This window comes from Oncorhynchus masou, chromosome 24 (genome assembly GCF_036934945.1).
Source record: "Oncorhynchus masou masou isolate Uvic2021 chromosome 24, UVic_Omas_1.1, whole genome shotgun sequence".
Classification (NCBI taxonomy): domain Eukaryota; kingdom Metazoa; phylum Chordata; class Actinopteri; order Salmoniformes; family Salmonidae; genus Oncorhynchus; species Oncorhynchus masou.
The window spans coordinates 22,708,718-22,730,362 of NC_088235.1; the positions used below are offsets into that span (position 1 = coordinate 22,708,718).

The 21,645-nt window shown below is 45.7% G+C and overlaps 1 protein-coding gene across 1 annotated transcript in view; it reads left to right on the plus strand.

Moving 5' to 3' along the window:
* Nucleotides 1–21,127, plus strand: part of LOC135511916 (collagen alpha-1(I) chain-like) — a 38,451-nt gene extending 17,324 nt beyond the window's left edge. Inside the window, 32 exon segments of the mRNA XM_064933435.1 lie at nucleotides 315–413; nucleotides 898–951; nucleotides 1,280–1,298; nucleotides 1,301–1,386; nucleotides 1,742–1,795; nucleotides 2,432–2,530; nucleotides 3,026–3,079; nucleotides 3,308–3,406; nucleotides 3,621–3,674; nucleotides 3,856–3,909; nucleotides 4,071–4,124; nucleotides 4,247–4,300; nucleotides 4,602–4,646; nucleotides 4,871–4,969; nucleotides 5,307–5,522; nucleotides 6,156–6,209; nucleotides 6,690–6,743; nucleotides 6,864–6,971; nucleotides 7,342–7,395; nucleotides 7,674–7,727; nucleotides 7,889–8,050; nucleotides 13,510–13,617; nucleotides 14,274–14,435; nucleotides 14,852–14,959; nucleotides 15,802–15,855; nucleotides 15,965–16,072; nucleotides 16,343–16,396; nucleotides 17,803–17,910; nucleotides 18,038–18,329; nucleotides 18,661–18,851; nucleotides 19,037–19,279; nucleotides 19,859–21,127. Of these exon segments, the coding sequence (XP_064789507.1) occupies nucleotides 315–413; nucleotides 898–951; nucleotides 1,280–1,298; nucleotides 1,301–1,386; nucleotides 1,742–1,795; nucleotides 2,432–2,530; nucleotides 3,026–3,079; nucleotides 3,308–3,406; nucleotides 3,621–3,674; nucleotides 3,856–3,909; nucleotides 4,071–4,124; nucleotides 4,247–4,300; nucleotides 4,602–4,646; nucleotides 4,871–4,969; nucleotides 5,307–5,522; nucleotides 6,156–6,209; nucleotides 6,690–6,743; nucleotides 6,864–6,971; nucleotides 7,342–7,395; nucleotides 7,674–7,727; nucleotides 7,889–8,050; nucleotides 13,510–13,617; nucleotides 14,274–14,435; nucleotides 14,852–14,959; nucleotides 15,802–15,855; nucleotides 15,965–16,072; nucleotides 16,343–16,396; nucleotides 17,803–17,910; nucleotides 18,038–18,329; nucleotides 18,661–18,851; nucleotides 19,037–19,279; nucleotides 19,859–20,005 (3,201 nt within the window). The 3' untranslated portion in view covers nucleotides 20,006–21,127.
* The last annotated feature ends 518 nt before the right edge of the window (nucleotides 21,128–21,645 follow it).

The following is a 21,645-nucleotide window of genomic DNA, read 5'->3' on the forward strand; positions in this document are numbered from 1 at the left end:
GCCATTCAGACTGGAGTATGTGGAAAGCCATTCAGACTGTAGTATGTGGAAAGCCATTAAGACTGTAGTATGTGGAAAGCCACTAAGACTGTAGTATGTGGAAAGCCATTCAGACTGTAGTATGTGGAAAGCCATTCAGACTGTAGTATGTGGAAAGCCACTAAGACTGTAGTATGTGGAAAGCCATTCAGACTGTAGTATGTGGAAAGCCACTAAGACTGTAGAATGTGGAAAGCCACTAAGACTGTAGAATGTGCATGCATACATACGGGTGTTGGTACGTTAACGTGTGTGTTCTCTTGTCCATCCCATAGGGTGCTGTTGGTATCTCTGGTGCTCCTGGTTTCCCAGGATCCCGTGGCCCTGCTGGACCTCCCGGAGCTGGTGGTGGCCCCGGCCCCAAGGGTAACCATGTGAGTACCACTGTAACGCCACTATTTAGTAAATTGATCAAATAGCATTTCATTAATACGTTTGCAGCACTAGTCCATTTTGTGATGTGCTTTGGCTGTTTTGATCAAGCAGTGGTGGTGAGCATTGCTTTGTAAATTGATACTACACAGAAATCAATAGAACACAGTAATTTAATGATATCTATGGATGTATAAAAACAATTAAACGTTTGTAGCACTACACTCTAGTTTGTGATGTGTAATATGGACCAGGAATTAGTGGTGAGTGTTACCTGATGTGCAGTGGAGGCTGCTGAGGGGAGGATGGCTCATAATAATGGCTGGAATGGAGCGAATGGAATGGCATCAAACACATGGAAACCATGTTTGATGTATTTGATACCATTCCACCTATTCCTCTCCAGCCATTACCATGAGCCCTTCCTCCCCAATTAAGGTGCCACCAACCTCCAGTGCTGATGTGATTTGTTTGTTTTCCCTACAGGGTGAGCAAGGAGCCCAAGGCTCCAAGGGAGAGCCCGGTGTAAAGGGAGAGCCTGTAAGTTGGACCGCCCTTATATATAACCTATGGAAATATTTATTTAACAAGCAGCTGACCATGTCTCAAAACATTTAGTGCTGATTTCCGGGACACAGATTAAGCAAGAAGCCCAGTTGAGGACCAAAAAGCATGTTCTCTGGAGAATCTCCAATGACATAGGTTTTTTGTCCAGGATTATACTTAATCTGTGTCTGGGAAACCGGACCACAGGTCTCTAACCCAGGGATAGACACCTGTTTCTTCTGAAGGTATTGTTAGAGGGTTGACTTTACTACTGTGTCTGATGTCTGACCCTGCCATCCTTTCCTCCTCTTTATCAAACCAGGGTTCTTCTGGTCCTGGCGGCCCCCCGGCCCATCTGGGGAGGAGGGAAAGAGAGGTGCCCGTGGTGAGCCTGGTGGAGCTGGTGGTGCTGGACCCCCTGGGGAGCGTGTACGTTACCCCCCCCCCCTCTCCCGCGACCCCTTAGCCCCCTTCTTCCATGTCAGATACCCCTTCTCTGATGTGCCCCTACTCATAAGAACTATGTCCCTACACAGATTTGTTTTAAAGTTGTGTTTTGTTATCTCCATATGATTCCAGTAAATGACCATATAGATTTTGGAATATGAAAAAGCAACAACCAACCATCAGAGCCTCAGCCACCAGTCTGTACTAGACCATGTGCATATTATACCTTTCATTCCCAGGGGACACTGATTGTCAGTCAAGCCTTGACTTTGTGATACGGTGTGCCTGTGCCATGGTCCACTGTGTAATACAGTGTGTCGGTCCTGTCTTCCAACAGGGTATGCCTGGTATGCGTGGTTTCCCCGGCTCTGATGGTGCTGCCGGTGGCAAGGTGAGTCAATTGTCAAAATATAATAATAGTAATAATAATAATAATAATGACAGTAATAGTAATAGTTGAACAGTAAACTATAAAGTCCATGTGAAGAAACATGACGTCTGGTGTTAAATTCAGCCAATAAGCAAAAACATCCTTATCCTTGAAGCTAGGATCCTTACTTGAAACAACAACAAAGCCGGCACACAGCCTTTGTTTTGGTAAAAAGCTGAGGGATGTGCCTGGAGAAATATAACCACTTTCCAATTCATAGACATGGATGCATGGGCTGACTATCCATGATATTAAATCATAGTTTTAACAATGTTTTGAGGCTATACAGTGTTTGTTTACGTTTACATTGTTTACAAACATTGGAGTATTTTGCGTTCTGTTGAACTAAGCGCAGGAGGCAAGTTATATTCAAGTTATATTCTTCAAGAATCAATGGGTATATATCATTCATTTCTAAATCCAAAACAATGATGTAACAGCTGCAGATTGTAGCTTTAAATATGCTCACTGAATGTGTCTTGGTGGCTTGGTTACCCTCACAGAGCACTATTTAATCTCTAAACCCTGAAGCTGACCATAATGCTTGCCTATCAAAACTTGACACAGACATCACCAATTAACCTTCCCATGTGATAGGGTGGCCCTGGTGAGCGTGGAGCCAATGGACCAATGGGAGCCCAAGGTGCCACTGGTGAGGCTGGTCGCCCCGGGGAGCCTGGCATGCCTGGATCCAAGGTGAGTGTCACCTGTTCACATCTCTCTCTCTCTTTTCTCTCTCTCTGTCTCTCTCTCTCTCTCTCTGTCTCTCTCACTGTCTCTCTCTTTCTTTCTCTCGCTCTCTCTCTTTCTCTCTCTCGCTTTCACTCTCTCTCTCTTTCTCTCGCTCACTCTCTCTCTCTTTCTCTCACTCTCTCTTTCTCTCACTATCTCTTTCTTACTCTCTTGCTGTTTCTAGTTTTTTATTATTATTTGTGTTCATTATCATTTAGCTGCACCCGCTATAACACCCGCTATAACACCCGCTATAACACCCACTATAACACCCGCTATAACACCCACTATAACATCTTCTATAACACCCGCTATAACACCCACTCTAACACCCGCTATAACACCCGCTATAACATCTGCTATAACAACCGCTATAACATTTTCTAAAATGTATACGTGACCAATCAACTATGGTTTGTTTTGATCTAATGTGTGCTCTTCTCTCCCTGCTTGCTGTAGGGTATGACTGGTAGCCCTGGCAGCCCTGGCCCCGATGGGAAAGTTGGCCCTGCTGTAAGTACTACTGATCTATTCACCACAAACTCAATGCATACCGAATTACTATATTATTACTATGTATATAATAAACTATATTGGCAAGAGGACATTATCGAGAGGATTTAACATGTTTTGACCTCCATGTTTCTTGGTCTAAAGTAGAAAGTAGAACAATAATTGTGTTGGTTCAGTCAGGAGAGCACCATACCCTTTGATAGCCTGTGTGATCCTCCTCTCATGTAGGGTATCACTGGAAACGATGGTCGTTCCGGACCCCCAGGCTCCTCTGGATCCAGAGGTCAGCCTGGAGTTATGGGATTCCCTGGGCCCAAAGGACCTGCTGTGAGTAAACAAACAAACATACAAAAAAAGAAACAAAGCATTCATTTCATTCCTAAATGGTGGCTACAAATGTATTATTTTCACCACTCCACAAGTCGGTCTAGTTCATATACTGAACACATGTAAATGTAGGGGTGGTGTATTCAGTGTGTTTCTTACTGAGTAGAATATGAATGTACAGTAAGAGTAATCATCGTCTGTCTCTTCCCTACAGGGTGACAGCGGCAAGCCCGGTGAGAGAGGAGAAGCCGGAGCTGTTGGGGGTGTTGTAAGTGAAGCTATACTAAAACCTGAAGCAGATAGGATCAATCATTCAAACTGTAACATACTGTATGCTGTATCAACATTGGTTGACTTGTCCATGTTAAATCAACGTATCTCAAGTCTGTGTCAATAGATCATTGTGTGTGTTTTTGGATTTGTAATAGATGGCATCTTCTTGTTTCTAGGGTGCCCCTGGCAAAGATGGTGACTCTGGTGCTCCCGGACCACAAGGCCCTGCTGTAAGTTTAGACACATCTCCTTCTTAGAATGAATGGCACATTTAGCCACCACATACATCTTCAGTACATTGACACATTCTGTACAGTCCCATTTAATGAAACATTGAGACACATACTGTATGATTTCATTCATGAGCCACCCAAACACCGTTGTGTTCCAGGGAGGTCAAGGAGAGAAAGGAGAGGGCGGCCCCGCTGGTCCTAACGGATTCCAGGTAGATTACCAGCCACAAGTCTTACCTCTGCTATCATTACTTGTCTAGATATTCACATTGTAACCAATAATGTTACATGTTGACCTGAAATCTCAACCACACCTCTCCCATCATCCCTATAGGGTCTGCCTGGAACTCAGGGAGCTACTGGTGAGCCTGGCAAGGCTGGTGATCAGGTAAGTGGTGCCCTCCCATCACAGAGATTAGGTATAGGTTTTAGATAGGTTCTAGATGTAATGCTATGCCCTCCATGACATGTTGAATTGAATTGATGAACAATTAGACCCCTGTAAGTTGCTGGAAAGCAAGATTTTACCCAAATGCAGTTGTTGAAGTGTAATCAGACATTATCTAGCAATACATTTAATTATGTGGCAAATGTTGCTGTAAAAAGGGCTATAAATATATTTGATTGATTGATTGGTTGGTTGGTTGGTTGGTTGGTTGATTGCTCCCCTCTCCTCTGTTGCTCCACAGGGTGTGCCTGGTGAGGTTGGAGGTCCCGGCCCCAGTGGATCCAGAGTAAGTACAGCATCACAGCAGATGGATCTGAACCCCTGGATCTGTCTCTAAGCTGCCTGCTTCAGTAGACATGATTTTTAGAGATCTTCTCCTCTTCTCCTCCTCCTCTCCTCCACTCCTCTCCCCTCTTCTCCTCCTCGTCTCCTCCCCTCTTCTCCTCCTCTCCCCCATCTTCTCCTTCTCCTCTCCTACTCCTCTCCTCCCCTTTTTTTCTATGTCCCAAGGGTGACAGAGGTTTCCCAGGTGAGCGTGGTGGCATCGGCTCTGTCGGCCCCTCTGGACCCCGTGGACCTAATGGTTCTCCTGGTAGCGATGGTGCTAGGGTAAGAGAACACTGGAGAACACAGATACAGATTACATCATTGATTAAATTATTAAGTTGGTCCTTATGTTGATCCTAGGACTGAGAATTACATTAGGCCCTATACAACCATATAATTTGTCCTTTTCTTTTTTATTTTTGCACCGCAACAAATATTTTTGTACATATATTATTTTGGCACAGAGCAAAAGGAGGTTGAATGTGTGTGTCTCTCTGTCTACCATCTCTGTTCCTTTTTGTAGATATATTATTTTGGTACAATGCGATAGGAGGTTTAATGTGTGTCTGTCTACCATCTCTATTAGTTTAATGTTATTCTGTCTACCATCTCTGTCCAGGGTGAGACTGGACTTGCTGGTGCCCCTGGCGGTATGGGAGCCCCAGGTCTGCAAGGAATGCCCGGAGAGCGTGGCTCAGGTGGCAACTCTGGTGCCAAGGGAGAACGAGGTGATGGTGGCCCCAAGGGAGCCGATGGTGGCCCAGGAAAAGACGGCATGCGTGGTATGACTGGACCCATCGGACCCCCTGGACCCACTGGTGCTCATGGAGAGAAGGTAAGAGCAAAAAGCTGTTTGGATTGAAACAGTTTGATTACACACTAAACGGTAAAATATCACGTGTTGAAACGACTACTGTGTAGCTACAGCCTTGATGTGTTGAAACAACTACTGTGTACCTACAGCCTTGATGTGTTGAAACAACTACTGTGTAGCTACAGCCTTGATGTGTTGAAACAACTACTGTGTAGCTACAGCCTTGATGTGTTGAAACAACTACTGTGTAGCTACAGCCTTGATGTGTTGAAACAACTACTGTGCAGCTACAGCCTTGATGTGTTGAAACAACTACTGTGTAGCTACAGCCTTGATGTGTTGAAACAACTACTGTGTACCTACAGCCTTGATGTGTTGAAACAACTACTGTGTAGCTACAGCCTTGATGTGTTGAAACAACTACTGTGTAGCTACAGCCTTGATGTGTTGAAACAACTACTGTGTAGCTACAGCCTTGATGTATAGGATTGTTTTGGTAAATCTTCATTCAAATATGAGATAGTTCTCCCCTCCTTTCCCTCCTCTTTCTCCTCTCCCTGTTCTCCCTGTTCCCCCTCCTCTCTCTCCTCTCTCTCCTTCCCCTCCTCTCTCTCTTCTCCCCTCCTCTCCCTCCTATTTTTCTCTCTGTGTTAGGGTGAGGGTGGTCTTGGCGGCCCCCCTGGTCCCGCTGGAGGTCGCGGTTCCCCTGTGAGTAACTTCCAATGACATACTACATGTTCACCTGCTTATGACAGCTGTGTAATGCACATATTGATGGCCCGCCATTTCTCTTCATCACACTGAACAAAGCACATTGATGGCCTGCCATTTCTCTTCATCACACTGAACAAAGCACATTGATGGCCTGCCATTTCTCTTCATCACACTGAACAAAGCACATTGATGGCCTGCCATTTCTCTTCATCACACTGAACAAAGCACATTGATGGCCTGCCATTTCTCTTCATCACACTGAACAAAGCACATTGATGGCCCGCCATTTCTCTTCATCACACTGAACAAAGAACATTGATGGCCTGCCATTTCTCTTCATCACACTGAACAAAGCACATTGATGGCCTGCCATTTCTCTTCATCACACTGAACAAAGCACATTCTGCTTGTTTATGTATCAGTTTTTCATTCCCAACCTCTGACCCTATGTGTTTTCTATCCATAATCCTCCAGGGTGAGCGCGGTGAGCATGGTGCCCCTGGACCTGCTGGATTCGCTGGACCCCCTGTGAGTAACATCATCACCCAGCCTGGTCTGAACTCTGAAGCTGGTCACAATTCTGTCTCCAGGTGGAATCCTATAACCCAGCCCTGACCCGTCCTCTCTTCTTCTCCCTCCTTGCTTCAGGGTGCTGATGGTCAGCCTGGCAACAAGGGAGAGACTGGTAACAACGGCCCCAAAGGTGATGCTGGTGCTCCTGGGCCCGGTGGAGCGGTTGGTGCTCCTGGACCTCAGGTATGGATGTCTGAGGCTGTCCTATCAGCTTTAACTCCTGAACCAACAGATTTGTTAGAACTACAAGCTCTAATCTCAAATCTCCAAGAAAGAAAGAAATATACAGTTTGCTTTTTGCTGTTTGTTCCTGAATCAACCAATTCAGGAATAGTTTGCAGATATATAGCACAAGTTACTTTTGGCTAACAGGCCACCCTTGTATATCCTTATTGTACTGTAATCCAGTGACCGGTTGAAATTGTCTCTCACCATTAGAAGGTGTTGAGGACTGACTCGGTGATGTGACCATCAGTGTTCAGGACATGTATATATTGTCATGTGTCCTTTCTAGATGTTTTATGGCCTAACTCCCTGCTGTTTGTGTCCTCAGGGTCCTGCTGGTAATGCTGGTACGAAAGGAACTCGTGGTGCCGCTGGGCCCCCTGTAAGAACTCTAAACTCAAATCATTCATAACAACACTAGTTTTCATTTATTTTAACTGAATAAAAATGTAAAGTATGTTTTTTAAAGAAAGCTGTTCTGTATTCCTCTGTGTGTGTGTGTGTGTGTGTGTGTGTGTGTGTGTGTGTGTGTGTGTGTGTGTGTGTGTGTGTGTGTGTGTGTGTGTGTGTGTGTGTGTGTGTGTGTGTGTGTGTGTGTGTGTGTGTGTGTGTGTGTGTGTGTGTGTGTGCGTGCATGTGTGCGTGCGTGTGTGTGTGTAGGGTGCTTCTGGTATGCCTGGTCCTGGTGGAAGAGTTGGCCCTCCTGGTGGAAGTGTAAGGTCACCTTTGTAGCACTTTCTATCACCAATCTATCATTCATCCACACTGAAACATATCAAGTTTGGCTTTTCAAGTTAGAAATCTTTAACTCACATACTGTAATACTTAAGAGATTTGCTCTAAACAAAGTACCCTCATCTCCTAAATGTTTTCAGGGAGCCCCCGGACCCCCAGGCCCCCCCGGCCCCTCTGGTAAAGAGGGACAGAGGGGTGGACGTGGTGAAACTGGTCACGCTGGTCGCCCCGGTGAGGCTGGAGCCGCCGGACCCCCAGGACCCCCAGGACAATCTGGAGCCAAGGGTAATGATGGCCCAATGGTAAGTACAGAGCAATAAACATATAAACATATAAGCAAAAACAGTCATAAACAAATAAACAACAACAATACACATATGAACAACAATAATAAACAAATTAACAACAACAATAAACAAATAAACAACAGCAATAAACAAAGTAGTAAACAGAGCAACACATCAATGATGAAGGGATGAAGGGAAGGGCTGAAGGGATGAAGTGCTGAAGGGATGAAGGGATGAAGTGCTGAAGGATGAAGGGCTGAAGGGATGAAGGATGAAGGGATGAAGGATGAAGGGATGAAAGGCTGAAGGGATGAAGGGATGAAGGGATGAAGGATGAAGGGCTGAAGGGATGAAGGATGAAGTGCTGAAGGGATGAAGGGATGAAGGATGAAGGGATGAAGTGCTGAAGGGATGAAGGGATGAAGGGATGAAGGGATGAAGGATGAAGGGCTGAAGGGATGAAGGATGAAGTGCTGAAGGGATGAAGGGATGAAGGATGAAGGGATGAAGGGATGAAGTGCTGAAGGGATGAAGGGATGAAGGGATGAAGGGATGAAGTGCTGAAGGGATGAAGGGATGAAGTGCTGAAGGATGAAGGGCTGAAGGGATGAAGGATGAAGGGATGAAGGATGAAAGGCTGAAGGGATGAAGTGCTGAAGGATTTTAATTTTAATTTTATTTTATTTCACCTTTATTTAACCAGGTAGGCTAGTTGAGAATAAGTTCTCATTTGCAACTGCGACCTGGCCAAGATAAAGCATAGCAGTGTGAACAGACAACACAGAGTTACACATGGAGTAAACAATTAACAAGTCAATAACACAGTAGAAAAAAAAGGGGAGTCTATATACAATGTGTGCAAAAGGCATGAGGAGGTAGGCGAATAATTACAATATTGCAGATTAACACTGGATTGATAAATGATCATGTACAGGTAGAGATATTGGTGTGCAAAAGAGCAGAAAAGTAAATAAATAAAATAAAAACTGTGGGGATGAGGTAGGTGAAAATGGGTGGGCCATTTACCAATAGATTATGTACAGCTGCAGCGATCGGTTAGCTGCTCAGATAGCTGATGTTTGAAGTTGGTGAGGGAGATAAAGGTCTCCAACTTCAGCGATTTTTGCAATTCGTTCCAGTCACAGGCAGCAGAGTACTGGAACGAAAGGCGGCCGAATGAGGTGTTGGCTTTAGGGATGATCAGTGAGATACACCTGCTGGAGCGCGTGCTACGGATGGGAGTTGCCATCGTGACCAGTGAACTGAGATAAGGCGGAGCTTTACCTAGCATGGCCTTGTAGACGACCTGGAGCCAGTGGGTCTTGCGACGAATATGTAGCGAGGGCCAGCCGACTAGAGCATACAAGTCGCAGTGGTGGGTAGTATAAGGTGCTTTAGTGACAAAACGGATGGCACTGTTATAAACTGCATCCAGTTTGCTGAGAAGGGTGTTGGAAGCAATTTTGTAGATGACATCGCCGAAGTCGAGGATCGGTAGGATAGTCAGTTTTACTAGGGTAAGCTTGGCAGCGTGAGTGAAGGAGGCTTTGTTACGGAATAGAAAGCCGACTCTTGATTTGATTTTCGATTGGAGATGTTTGATATGGGTCTGGAAGGAGAGTTTGCAGTCTAGCCAGACACCTAGGTACTTATAGGTGTCCACATATTCAAGGTCGGAACCATCCAGTGTGGTGATGCTAGTCGGGCAAGCGGGTGCAGGCAGCGATCGGTTGAAAAGCAAGCATTTGGTTTTACTAGCGTTTAAGAGCAGTTGGAGGCCACGGAAGGAGTGTTGTATGGCATTGAAGCTCGTTTGGAGGTTAGATAGCACAGTGTCCAATGACGGGCCGAAAGTATATAGAATGGTGTCGTCTGCGTAGAGGTGGATCAGGGAATCGCCCGCAGCAAGAGCAACATCATTGATATATACAGAGAAAAGAGTCGGCCCGAGAATTGAACCCTGTGGCACCCCCATAGAGACTGCCAGAGGACCGGACAGCATGCCCTCCGATTTGACACACTGAACTCTGTCTGCAAAGTAATTGGTGAACCAGGCAAGGCAGTCATCCGAAAAACCGAGGCTACTGAGTCTGCCAATAAGAATATGGTGATTGACAGAGTCAAAAGCCTTGGCAAGGTCGATGAAGACGGCTGCACAGTACTGTCTTTTATCGATGGCGGTTATGATGTCGTTTAGTACCTTGAGTGTGGCTGAGGTGCACCCGTGACCGGCTCGGAAACCAGATTGCATAGCGGAGAAGGTACGGTGGGATTCGAGATGGTCAGTGACCTGTTTGTTGACTTGGCTTTCGAAGACCTTAGATAGGCAAGGCAGAATGGATATAGGTCTGTAACAGTTTGGGTCCAGGGTGTCTCCCCCTTTGAAGAGGGGGATGACTGCGGCAGCTTTCCAGTCCTTGGGGATCTCAGACGATATGAAAGAGAGGTTGAACAGGCTGGTAATAGGGGTTGCGACAATGGCAGCGGATAGTTTCAGAAATAGAGGGTCCAGATTGTCAAGCCCAGCTGATTTATACGGGTCCAGGTTTTGCAGCTCTTTCAGAACATCTGCTATCTGGATTTGGGTAAAGGAGAACCTGGAGAGGATTGGGCGAGGAGCTGCGGGGGGGCCTGAGCTGTTGGTCGAGGTTGGAGTAGCCAGGCGGAAGGCATGGCCAGCCATTGAGAAATGCTTGTTGAAGTTTTCAATAATCATGGATTTGTCGGTGGTAACCGTGTTCCCTAGCCTCAGTGCAGTGGGCAGCTGGGAGGAGGTGCTCTTGTTCTCCATGGACTTCACAGTGTCCCAGAACTTTTTGGGGTTGGAGCTACAGGATGCAAACTTCTGCCTGAAGAAGCTGGCCTTAGCTTTCCTGACTGACTGCGTGTATTGGTTCCGGACTTCCCTGAACAGTTGCATATCGCGGGGACTGTTTGATGCTATTGCAGTCCGCCACAGGATGTTTTTGTGCTGGTCGAGGGCAGTCAGGTCTGGAGTGAACCAAGGGCTATATCTGTTCTTAGTTCTGCATTTTTTGAACGGAGCATGCTTATCTAAAATGGTGAGGAAGTTACTCTTAAAGAATGACCAGGCATCCTCAACTGATGGGATGAGGTCAATGTCCTTCCAGGGTACCCGGGCCAGGTCGATTAGAAAGGCCTGCTCACAGAAGTGTTTTAGGGAGCGTTTGACAGTGATGAGGGGTGGTCGTTTGACTGCGGCTCTGTAGCGGATACAGGCAATGAGGCAGTGGTCGCTGAGATCCTGATTGAAGACAGCGGAGGTGTATTTGGAGGGCCAGTTGGTCAGGATGACGTCTATGAGGGTGCCCTTGCTTACAGAGTTAGGGTTGTACCTGGTGGGTTCCTTGATGATTTGTGTGAGATTGAGGGCATCTAGCTTAGATTGTAGGACTGCCGGGGTGTTAAGCATATCCCAGTTTAGGTCACCTAACAGCACAAACTCTGAAGCTAGATGGGGGGCAATCAATTCACAAATGGTGTCCAGGGCACAGCTGGGAGCTGAGGGGGTCGGTAGCAGGCGGCAACAGTGAGCGACTTATTTCTGGAGAGAGTAATTTTCAGAATTAGTAGTTCGAACTGTTTGGGTATGGACCTGGAAAGTATGACATTACTTTGCAGGCTATCTCTGCAGTAGACTGCAACTCCTCCCCCTTTGGCAGTTCTATCTTGACGGAAGATGTTATAGTTGGGTATGGAAATCTCAGAATTTTTGGTGGCCTTCCTGAGCCAGGACTCAGACACGGCAAGGACATCAGGGTTAGCAGAGTGTGCTAAAGCGGTGAGTAAAACAAACTTAGGGAGGAGGCTTCTGATGTTGACATGCATGAAACCAAGGCTTTTTCCATCACAGAAGTCAACAAATGAGGGTGCCTGGGGACATGCAGGGCCTAGGTTTACCTCCACATCACCCGCGGAACAGAGAAGGAGTAGTATGAGGGTGCGGCTAAAGGCTATCAAAACTGGTCGCCTAGAGCATTGGGGACAGAGAATAAGAGGAGCAGGTTTCTGGGCATGGTAGAATATATTCAGGGCATAATGCGCAGACAGGGGTATGGTGGGGTGCGGGTACAGCGGAGGTAAGCCCAGGCACTGGGTGATGATGAGAGAGGTTGTATCTCTGGACATGCTAGTTGTAATGGGTGAGGTCACCGCATGTGTGGGAGGTGGGACAAAGGAGGTATCAGGGGTATGAAGAGTGGAACTAAGCGCTCCATTGTGAACTAAAACAATGATAACTAACCTGAACAACAGTATACAAGGCATATTGACATTTGAGAGAGACATACAGCGAGGCATACAGTAATCACAGGTGTTGAGTTGGGAAAGCTAGCTTAAACAGTAGGTGAGACAACAACAGCTAATCAGCTAGCACAACAACAGCAGGTAAAATGGCATTGACTAGGCAACGGGGCCGACAGATAAAACATAAACAAGCAGAATGAGGTACCGTGATTAATGGACAGTCCAGCGTGCATCAGCTATGTAGCAAGGTGATCAGTGTCCAGGGGGCAGGGAAGCTGGATTAGTGAGTGTTATCCAGGTTAAAAAAAAAACTAACAGTGACTAAATAGCTTGTAGCTAGTTAGCTAGTTAGCTTCTGGAGGTTCTTGAGTGTGTTCTAAAAATTAACAATAATAGCGATTCCGTATCACATTGGGTGAGGTAGGTTACCGGAAGGTATAAACAAATTAAAAATCGGAAAGAGATAAAGAGTAAATATGGGTCCAGTGAGTGTTTGGGACGAGGCGATTCAGACGGGTTAGCAGGCCTGTGCTAACAAGCTAACAGTTAGTAGGCCGGGGCTAAACAAGGTAGCAGTTAGCAGGCCGAAATAGCAGGCCAGGGGATAGCAAGGGCTAGAGAGTTAGCCTTTGGGGGACGTCGCGATGGGGTGAGTCTGTTTATTCCTCTTCATGCGGTGACATCGATAGACCGGTCGTGGGTCCGGGTAATTGTAGCCCAGGAGTATGCTACGGTGGTAGGTATTGTAGCCCAGGAGTATCCTACGGAGGTAGGGATGAAAGGCTGAAGGGATAAAGGGCTGAAGGGATAAAGGGCTGAAGGGATGAAGTGCTGAAGGATGAAGTGCTGAAGGATGAAGTGCTGAAGGATGAAGGGATGAAGGGCTGAAGGGCTGAAGGGATAAAGGGCTGAAGGGATGAAGTGCTGAAGGATGAAGTGCTAAAGTTGATGGGATGAACGAAACAAAATAACAATACGAAAAAAGACAAATAATTTAAAGAACTAGATGGAATGTTTAACAAAATAATACAAATGAAATAATGCAAATATATAAAAGAATACATCCAAATATGTAATGCTACATAAACATTATGCATGTAGTGAAGTTTAAACCATGGTGATGAATCCCTTTATATAGGCTTGTTCTGGTTCTCCGTGCTGCATTGAAGAATATGTCATCTTTGCCTCGATCTGTTCTCTTTCTCCAGGGAGCCCCAGGAACCCCCGGACCCGGAGGTATTGCTGGACAGCGTGGTATTGTGGGGGGCCCAGGAGGAAGGGGAGCCAGTGGTAGCCCAGGAGTTCCAGGGCAAGCTGTGAGTGTTCCCATCAACAGCACCCCCACCCTACTCGACATATTACTATTTAAGGGCATCAAGTAACTATGTAAGAGCGGCAGGTAGCCTAGCGGTTACGAATGTTGGGCCAGTAACCGAAAGGTCACTTGTTTGAATCCCTGAGCTGACTAGGTGAAACATCTGTTGATGTGTCCTTTTTTGACATACCCTCAGTTAAGAACAAATTATTTACAATGACGGCCTACCCCCCCCCCCCGGCCAAACCCTCCACTAACCCGGACGATGCTGGGCCAATTGTGCGCCTCCCCATGGGACTCCCGATCACGGCCGGTTGTGGCACAGCCTGGGAACGAACCAGGGTCTGTAGTGACGCCTCTCGCACTGTAATACAGTGCCTTAGACCGCTGCGCCACTCAGGGGACCAAAAGCAAGGCACTTCAACCTAATTGCTCCTGTAAGAGGCTCTGGATAAGAGTGCCTGCCAAATGACTAAAAATGTATTTGACTTTTAACTTCTATCAAAAGTGTTACCTCACAACTCAAATAAGCTTCATTATTTTTCACACAAAAAGCCCATCAGATCCTTCATTCTTAAGTTTTCTCATGGCTTTCTTTGTCTCTACTTCCAAATCGTAAGAGTCTTAACCCTTGAGCTGTCCATTGTCCTCTCTCAGGGGGAGCCTGGTAAGCAGGGACCTGGTGGCCCCGTCGGTGAGCGTGGATCCCCTGGCCCCATGGGACCCCCTGGCCTGTCTGGTGCACCCGGTGAGGCTGGTCGTGAGGGTTCCACTGGTCACGATGGTGTTGCCGGTCGCGATGGACCCCCCGGTCCCAAGGTAAACCTCTACTATCAAACCATGTCTTACTCTTCCATGACACTGTTGTTATAAACAACATTGCTGCTGGATAATAGAAACAGCCTACTTGTCTTGAAATTACACACTCAGGGCTCTATTCATTCCGCATCGATGATGTTCAACGGAAATTGAAAGGCAATGTTCCCGCTTTAGCATTCACGGTAAACGCTGCACATATCAGCTCAAATGGGAATTACTATATATTTCTATTGCGCATTCTGTAACACTTCAGCTTGACTTATTGAATAGAACCCTTACTGTTGGTTTATGTAGAGCTCTTTCGGGTGCTCTTTTCCAGAACTTTACAATGTAAGGAAGGAAACTCCAACACTTGTCCCCATTACTGGTGCTGTTAACCTCATGGCTCTTTGTTCCTGCGTGTGTGTTCATTGCAGGGTGACCGTGGTGAGAATGGTAATGCTGGTTCCCCTGGTGCTCCTGGACCTCCCGGTGCCCCCGGTCCATCTGGTGCTTCTGGCAAGACTGGTAGCCGTGGAGAGTCTGTAAGTACCTCTTCTCATCAATTTAGGGGTCGACTATAGTATCTCTGTCACTTTCAGGCCGAAGGCTGACATACCCTGAGATTCATCAATGTCACCCTGACATACCCTGAGATTCATCAATGTCACCCTGACACACCCTGAGATTCATCAATGTCACCTTGATATACCCTGAGATTAATCAATGTTAACTTGACATACCCTGAGATTCATCAATGTCACCCTGACACACCCTGAGATTCATCAATGTCACCCTGACACACCCTGAGATTCATCAATGTTACATTGACATACCCTGAGATTCATCAATGTCACCCTGACACACCCTGAGATTCGTCAATGTTACCCTGACATACCCTGAGATTCATCAATGTCACCTTGATATACCCTGAGATTAATCAATGTTACCTTGACATACCCTGAGATTCATCAATGTTACATTGACATACCCTGAGATTCATCAATGTTACCATGACATACCCTAAGATTCATCAATGTTACCCTGACATACCCTGAGATTCATCAATGTTACCCTGACATACCCTGACATTCGTCAATGTTACCCTGAGATTCATCAATGTTACCCTGACATACCCTGAGATTCATCAATGTTACCCTGACATACCCTGAGATTCATCAATGTTACCCTGACATACCCTGAGATTCATCAATGTTACCCTGACATACCCTGAGATTCATCAATGTTACCCTGACATACCCTGACAAACATCAATGTTACCCTGACATACCCTGAGATATATCAACATTACCCTGACACAACATTACCCTGAGTTCCATCAATGTACACACATACTTATCCTTGATTCTCTCTCTCTCTCTCTCAGGGTCCTGCTGGTCCTGCTGGCCCTAACGGTCCTGCTGGTGGTCGTGGGGGTCTTGTAAGTTTTCTGTCAGCATTTTGTCATCCATACTCCTCAACCTAATGTATTGTAAGGATGTCCACTGTGTTTGCTGAGTACATGTTTGACCTTTGACCCGTGTCTGTAGGGCCCTGCTGGTGCTCGTGGAGACAAGGGAGAGGCTGGAGAGGGTGGAGAGAGAGGCCACAAGGGACACAGAGGTTTGAGCGGCATGCCCGGACTTCCTGGACCCGCTGTGAGTATACCAGCCTTCCAATATCATACAACTCATGCTGTTACAGTTAGCTTCTTCTCTTTACGATAATTTACTGCCCTTTTAAAACTTGTTTTTAGGGATTTGTGGCATTAAGGAAGCATGCACATTGTGTCTGGGTTGAAGATCTGTTGTTCTCTTTGCTTTAACATATATAATGTGTGATTAATGTGATATAATGTGTGATTAATGTGATATAATGTGTGATTAATGTGATATAATGTGTGATTAATGTGATGTATCTGGTTCCAGGGATCCCCTGGAGAGTCTGGGCCTGCTGGACTTAACGGACCTTCTGGACCCCGAGTGAGTATGGCTCTGACTCCCAGTTCATCAATAGAACATGGTTAATAATGTAATATGAGTTACACATTGTCCCTGCCCTCCACAACACTCTCTCCACAACACTCTTCAGTTGGATAACATTGGCCCTGCCCTCCACAACACTCTTCAGTTGGATAACATTGTCCCTGTCCTCCACAACACTATTCAGTTGGATAACATTGTCCCTGCCCTCCACAACACTCTTCAGTTGGATAACATTGTCCCTGCCCTCCACAACACTATTCAGTTGGATAACATTGTCCCTGCCCTCCACAACACTCTTCAGTTGGATAACATTGTCCCTGCCCTCCACAACACTCGTCAGTTGGATAACATTGTCCCTGCCCTCCACAACACTCTTCAGTTGGATAACATTGGCCCTGCCCTCCACAACACTCTTCAGTTGGATAACATTGGCCCTGCCCTCCACAACACTCTTCAGTTGGATAACATTGTCCCTGCCCTCCACAACACTATTCAGTTGGATAACATTGTCCCTGCCCTCCACAACACTCTTCAGTTGGATAACATTGTCCCTGCCCTCCACAACACTCGTCAGTTGGATAACATTGTCCCTGCCCTCCACAACACTCTTCAGTTGGATAACATTGGCCCTGCCCTCCACAACACTATTCAGTTGGATAACATTGGCCCTGCCCTCCACAACACTCTTCAGTTGGATAACATTGGCCCTGCCCTCCACAACACTCTTCAGTTGGATAACATTGTCCCTGCCCTCCACAACACTATTCAGTTGGATAACATTGGCCCTGCCCTCCACAACACTCTTCAGTTGGATAACATTGGCCCTGCCCTCCACAACACTCTTCAGTTGGATAACATTGGCCCTGCCCTCCACAACAGTTTTCAGTTGGATAACATTGGCCGGCCCTGCCCTCCACAACACTCTTCAGTTGGATAACATTGTCCCTGCCCTCCACAACACTATTCAGTTGGATAACATTGGCCCTGCCCTCCACAACAGTTTTCAGTTGGATAACATTGGCCCTGCCCTCCACAACACTCTTCAGTTGGATAACATTGGCCCTGCCCTCCACAACACTATTCAGTTGGATATCATTGGCCCTGCCCTCCACAACAGTTTTCAGTTGGATAACATTGATCATAGAATGATCCTGTATGTGATGTTGTGTTCTTAACCTTAACAAGAAGATTCCACACATCAGATTATGCAGGGATATCCTGTCTAGTCATTTATTAGTGATGTTGTTGCTGGAATGGAAGGAATAGGACCTCTGATGAAGGCCATTAATGAAGACTGAGAGGTCAAGTTGTTAATAGTTAAATAATGGTGAGTGAGCGCTGTGACTTCCCTTTTCAAGGGATATGACTTGTAATGGAGTTGTTGTTGTGTATCTGTCCTACAGGGACCCCATGGTTCTTCTGGCTCCACTGGTAAAGATGGCATGAACGGTCTGCCTGGACCCATCGGACCCCCCGGACCCCGCGGTCGCAACGGAGAGATGGGACCTGCTGTAAGTCTCACACTGACCTCCACATGTACCGTGCATACGCACAAGCACACACACAGATCCTCACACACATAGAACAAGCCTTCGATGCCAGATTTGACCCCTTTCTGTCTTCTTCTTCCCTACCCAGGGTGCTCCTGGTTCTCCTGGTCTGCCCGGACCTCCAGGTCCCGCTGGCGGCGGCTTCCATGTCGCACCGATCTACAACCAGGAGAAGGGACCTGACCCCATGCGAGGAGGAGGAGGATACCATTACCGCGCTGACGAGCCTGACATGATGAACGGCCGAGACATGGAGGTGGACACCACCCTGAAGAGCCTCAGCCAGAAGGTGGAGAACATCCGCAGCCCTGAGGGAACCCAGAAGAACCCCGCCCGCATGTGCCGTGACATCAGGATGTGCCACCCTGAATGGAAGAGCGGTAAGTTCCAGGCTCAGTCCAGCGCACGCCGCAGACAAACACTGGTTATATATATAGGCATGCTGTGATCAGTGATTGGTTGGTTGGTTGGTTGGTTGGTTGGTTGGTTGGTTGGTTGGTTGGTTGGTTGATTGATTGGTTGATTGGTTGGTTGAATGAATGAATGAATGATTGAATTATTTAATTTATTCAATATTTAAAAAGGAAACATCAGAGAGCTAGCAACCTCCATTAATAACTCTATCAATATAATAACTTCTACTTTATTGGACCTCTATGGTCACCTGAAGCACCTTGATGGCTTATATTCTGTTCTCTCTTAAACCCACAGGCCAGTACTGGGTGGACCCCAACCAGGGCTCTCCTCTGGATGCTGTCCAGGTCTTCTGCAACATGGAGACTGGAGAGACCTGCATCTACCCATCCCAGGACACTGTCCCCATGAAGAACTGGTATACCAGCAAGAACATCAGGGAGAAGAAGCACATCTGGTTCTCAGAGTCTATGGACAACGGCTTCCAGGTAAGGACCATTCAGCGTAACCATGTGACAAGGACTACAATCAGAGCTCGGGTAGAAACGACTCAGACTTACACTCAAACTTGGATTACTGGGGACATGGGTCTTGGCTTGGACTCAAGTTTTAGTGACCTGCCTTCACTACAAATCTACCTTCATGATACTAACCCCCCTCCTCTCCTCTCCAGTTCCAGTACGGTAGCGAGGGCTCCAACCCAGAGGACGTCAACATCCAGCTGACCTTCATGCGCCTGATGTCCAACGAGGCGTCCCAGAATGTCACGTACCACTGCAAGAACAGCGTGGCCTACATGGACAAGGGCACGGGCAACCTGAAGAAGGCCCTGCTGCTCCAGGGATCTAACGAGATCGAGATCAGAGCTGAGGGCAACAGCCGCTTCACATACACTGTGAGCGAGGACGGCTGCACGGTGAGACACCTACTACTATTGTCCACTTGTACTGTCCTCTACTCTTTTCTCTTATCTTTCAACTCCCTTCTGCTGTATGTTATTCTATTCTCTCTTCTACCCTCATCTTTTACTGTTTTCTGTCTTCTACCTCTTCTTCTACTCTCCTCCATTATCTTCTTCTACTCTCCTCTATTCTCTTCATCTACTCTGCTCTATTCTCTTCTACTCTCCTCCATTCTCTTCATCTACTCTCCTCCATTCTCTTCTTCTACTCACCTCTATTCTCTTCTTCTACTTTCCTCTATTCTCTTCATCTACTATCCTCTATTCTCTTCTTCTACTCTCCTCTATTCTCTTGTTCTACTCTCCTCTATTCTCTTGTTCTACTCTCCTCTATTCTCTTCTTCTACTGTCCTCATTTTGAATTTAAAATTGTGTGAAATCCATGTTATGAAACTAAAGATGAAGAAAGTAACTAAATAAAACAGAGGTTATATAGAGGTTAGTGTGTCATCAATCATCTTTACTAGTACTGGTTTCTGATTCTGACCTATGCTCTCTTTCTCTCTCTCTCTCTCGCTCTCACTCTCTCCACAGTCACATACTGGCACATGGGGCAAGACAGTCATCGACTACAAGACATCAAAAACATCTCGTCTGCCCATCATTGACATCGCTCCTATGGACGTTGGTGCACCTGATCAGGAGTTTGGCGTGGAAGTTGGCCCTGTCTGCTTCGTATAAAATCAAAAAGAAATATGGACATGAAATTGTTTGCAGTCATCTCTAATTCTATTTTCTATGCATTACCTACAAACTCATTCGGCTGCCACTGTTCCACGAGCTTAAAACTACTCTGCTGAAGACGTCGTTTGCATGTTTTTGATTCTGAAGAAAATACATTTGGGGGACTGCTACTTCAACCGAAACTTACAACAATCAAGGACACTTAAAAAATAATATTTTGTTTCCACTGGCAACAAGAAAATAAGTGTAATAAGAAGTGTAAAATCCCCATGGAGAAACACAATGAGATACAGGTGACTTTTTTGCCGTTTTTTACCACTGCGGAAGGACAATGAAAGCAACAAATGCTATGTACCATTTTCTGGTATTAAATACATCTTAAAAACGACAGTGAAGTGTCTTCTTGTTCTAAATTTATGACAGAAAAACACCTGAACATTCACATTAATTTTGAATACATTAATGGCTACCTCAGAGAAGAACTCCATGTTACCCAAAATGTTTCACAAACCCTAGGGCCGATTTTACACTACAGGAATATTATTGGATAGAAAACAAATGTCAAAGGTGCTATAATATCAACTCATGAGGTCCAGTTATTGGTCTTTGTTAGAACAATCTTTCCTGTCATAATTATCTAACAACCATCGGATCTTTGGTGCTAACAAATCAACACGCTGTCTTCCTTGTTGTCAGGCTAGTACAATTGTTTTCTTTGTCAAGTGTTGGTTAATTAACAGTTCTGAAATGTGTTTTACTGTGGAAATAATGCATGCCAATGGTGTCTGGTGTGGATTTAGGGAAGTGGTTTTGTTTTCAGTTGTATTTCATTTCCCCAGCTGATGTTTCTGTTCACCCTCTATGCTACCCTTGTGATTGTCCCTATCACTGCATCACTAAAGCACCACTCAAACCCTCCTGATGTTTGTGTTTTGTTTGTTGAAGAAAAACGTTTTAGGTTTCTAAAAAAGGAAAAGAATTTTACAAAATCTGAGAAGCAGACACACCTTCATGGTTTTGAAAAAAAGAGAATCTGTACTGATGTTGTACATGTATAATAAATCAAGATGTTTTTAATTATTTGGATGCTGAATAAAGCATGTGAAGTGGTCTACACAATGTTTGACATGTCCCCTTGGTTTTCTCCATTCAGCTCACATCAAACCGACAGACAATTCAGCCACCGTGGCTGATTATACATTTATTATATTTATAGTTTATTTTGGGCAACTGATAAAATAATCTCCCAAATAACGTAAAAGTTTAACTTTCATTAAAATCTAATCTTGTAGGTTTATAGTCAAACACATAACTTCAAATAAACCCATGTTGGTCTTGTTCTTGGGAAACATAATGTTGAGGCATTAACCAACATAGCTCTAGTTATTACAACTGACACAAATCCTGATGAGTGGGACTTGTAGAACATAGAACACATTGGTAAGGAGCATTTGGGATAACAAGTGATGTTTATTTAACATTTATTTAACTAGGCAAGTCAGTTAAGAACACATTCTTATTTACAATGATGGCCGATCAAAAGGCAAAAGGCCTCCTGCGGGGATGGGGGCTGGGATTAAAAATAACATATAGGACAAAACACACATCGTGACAAGCGAGACACTACATAAAGAAAG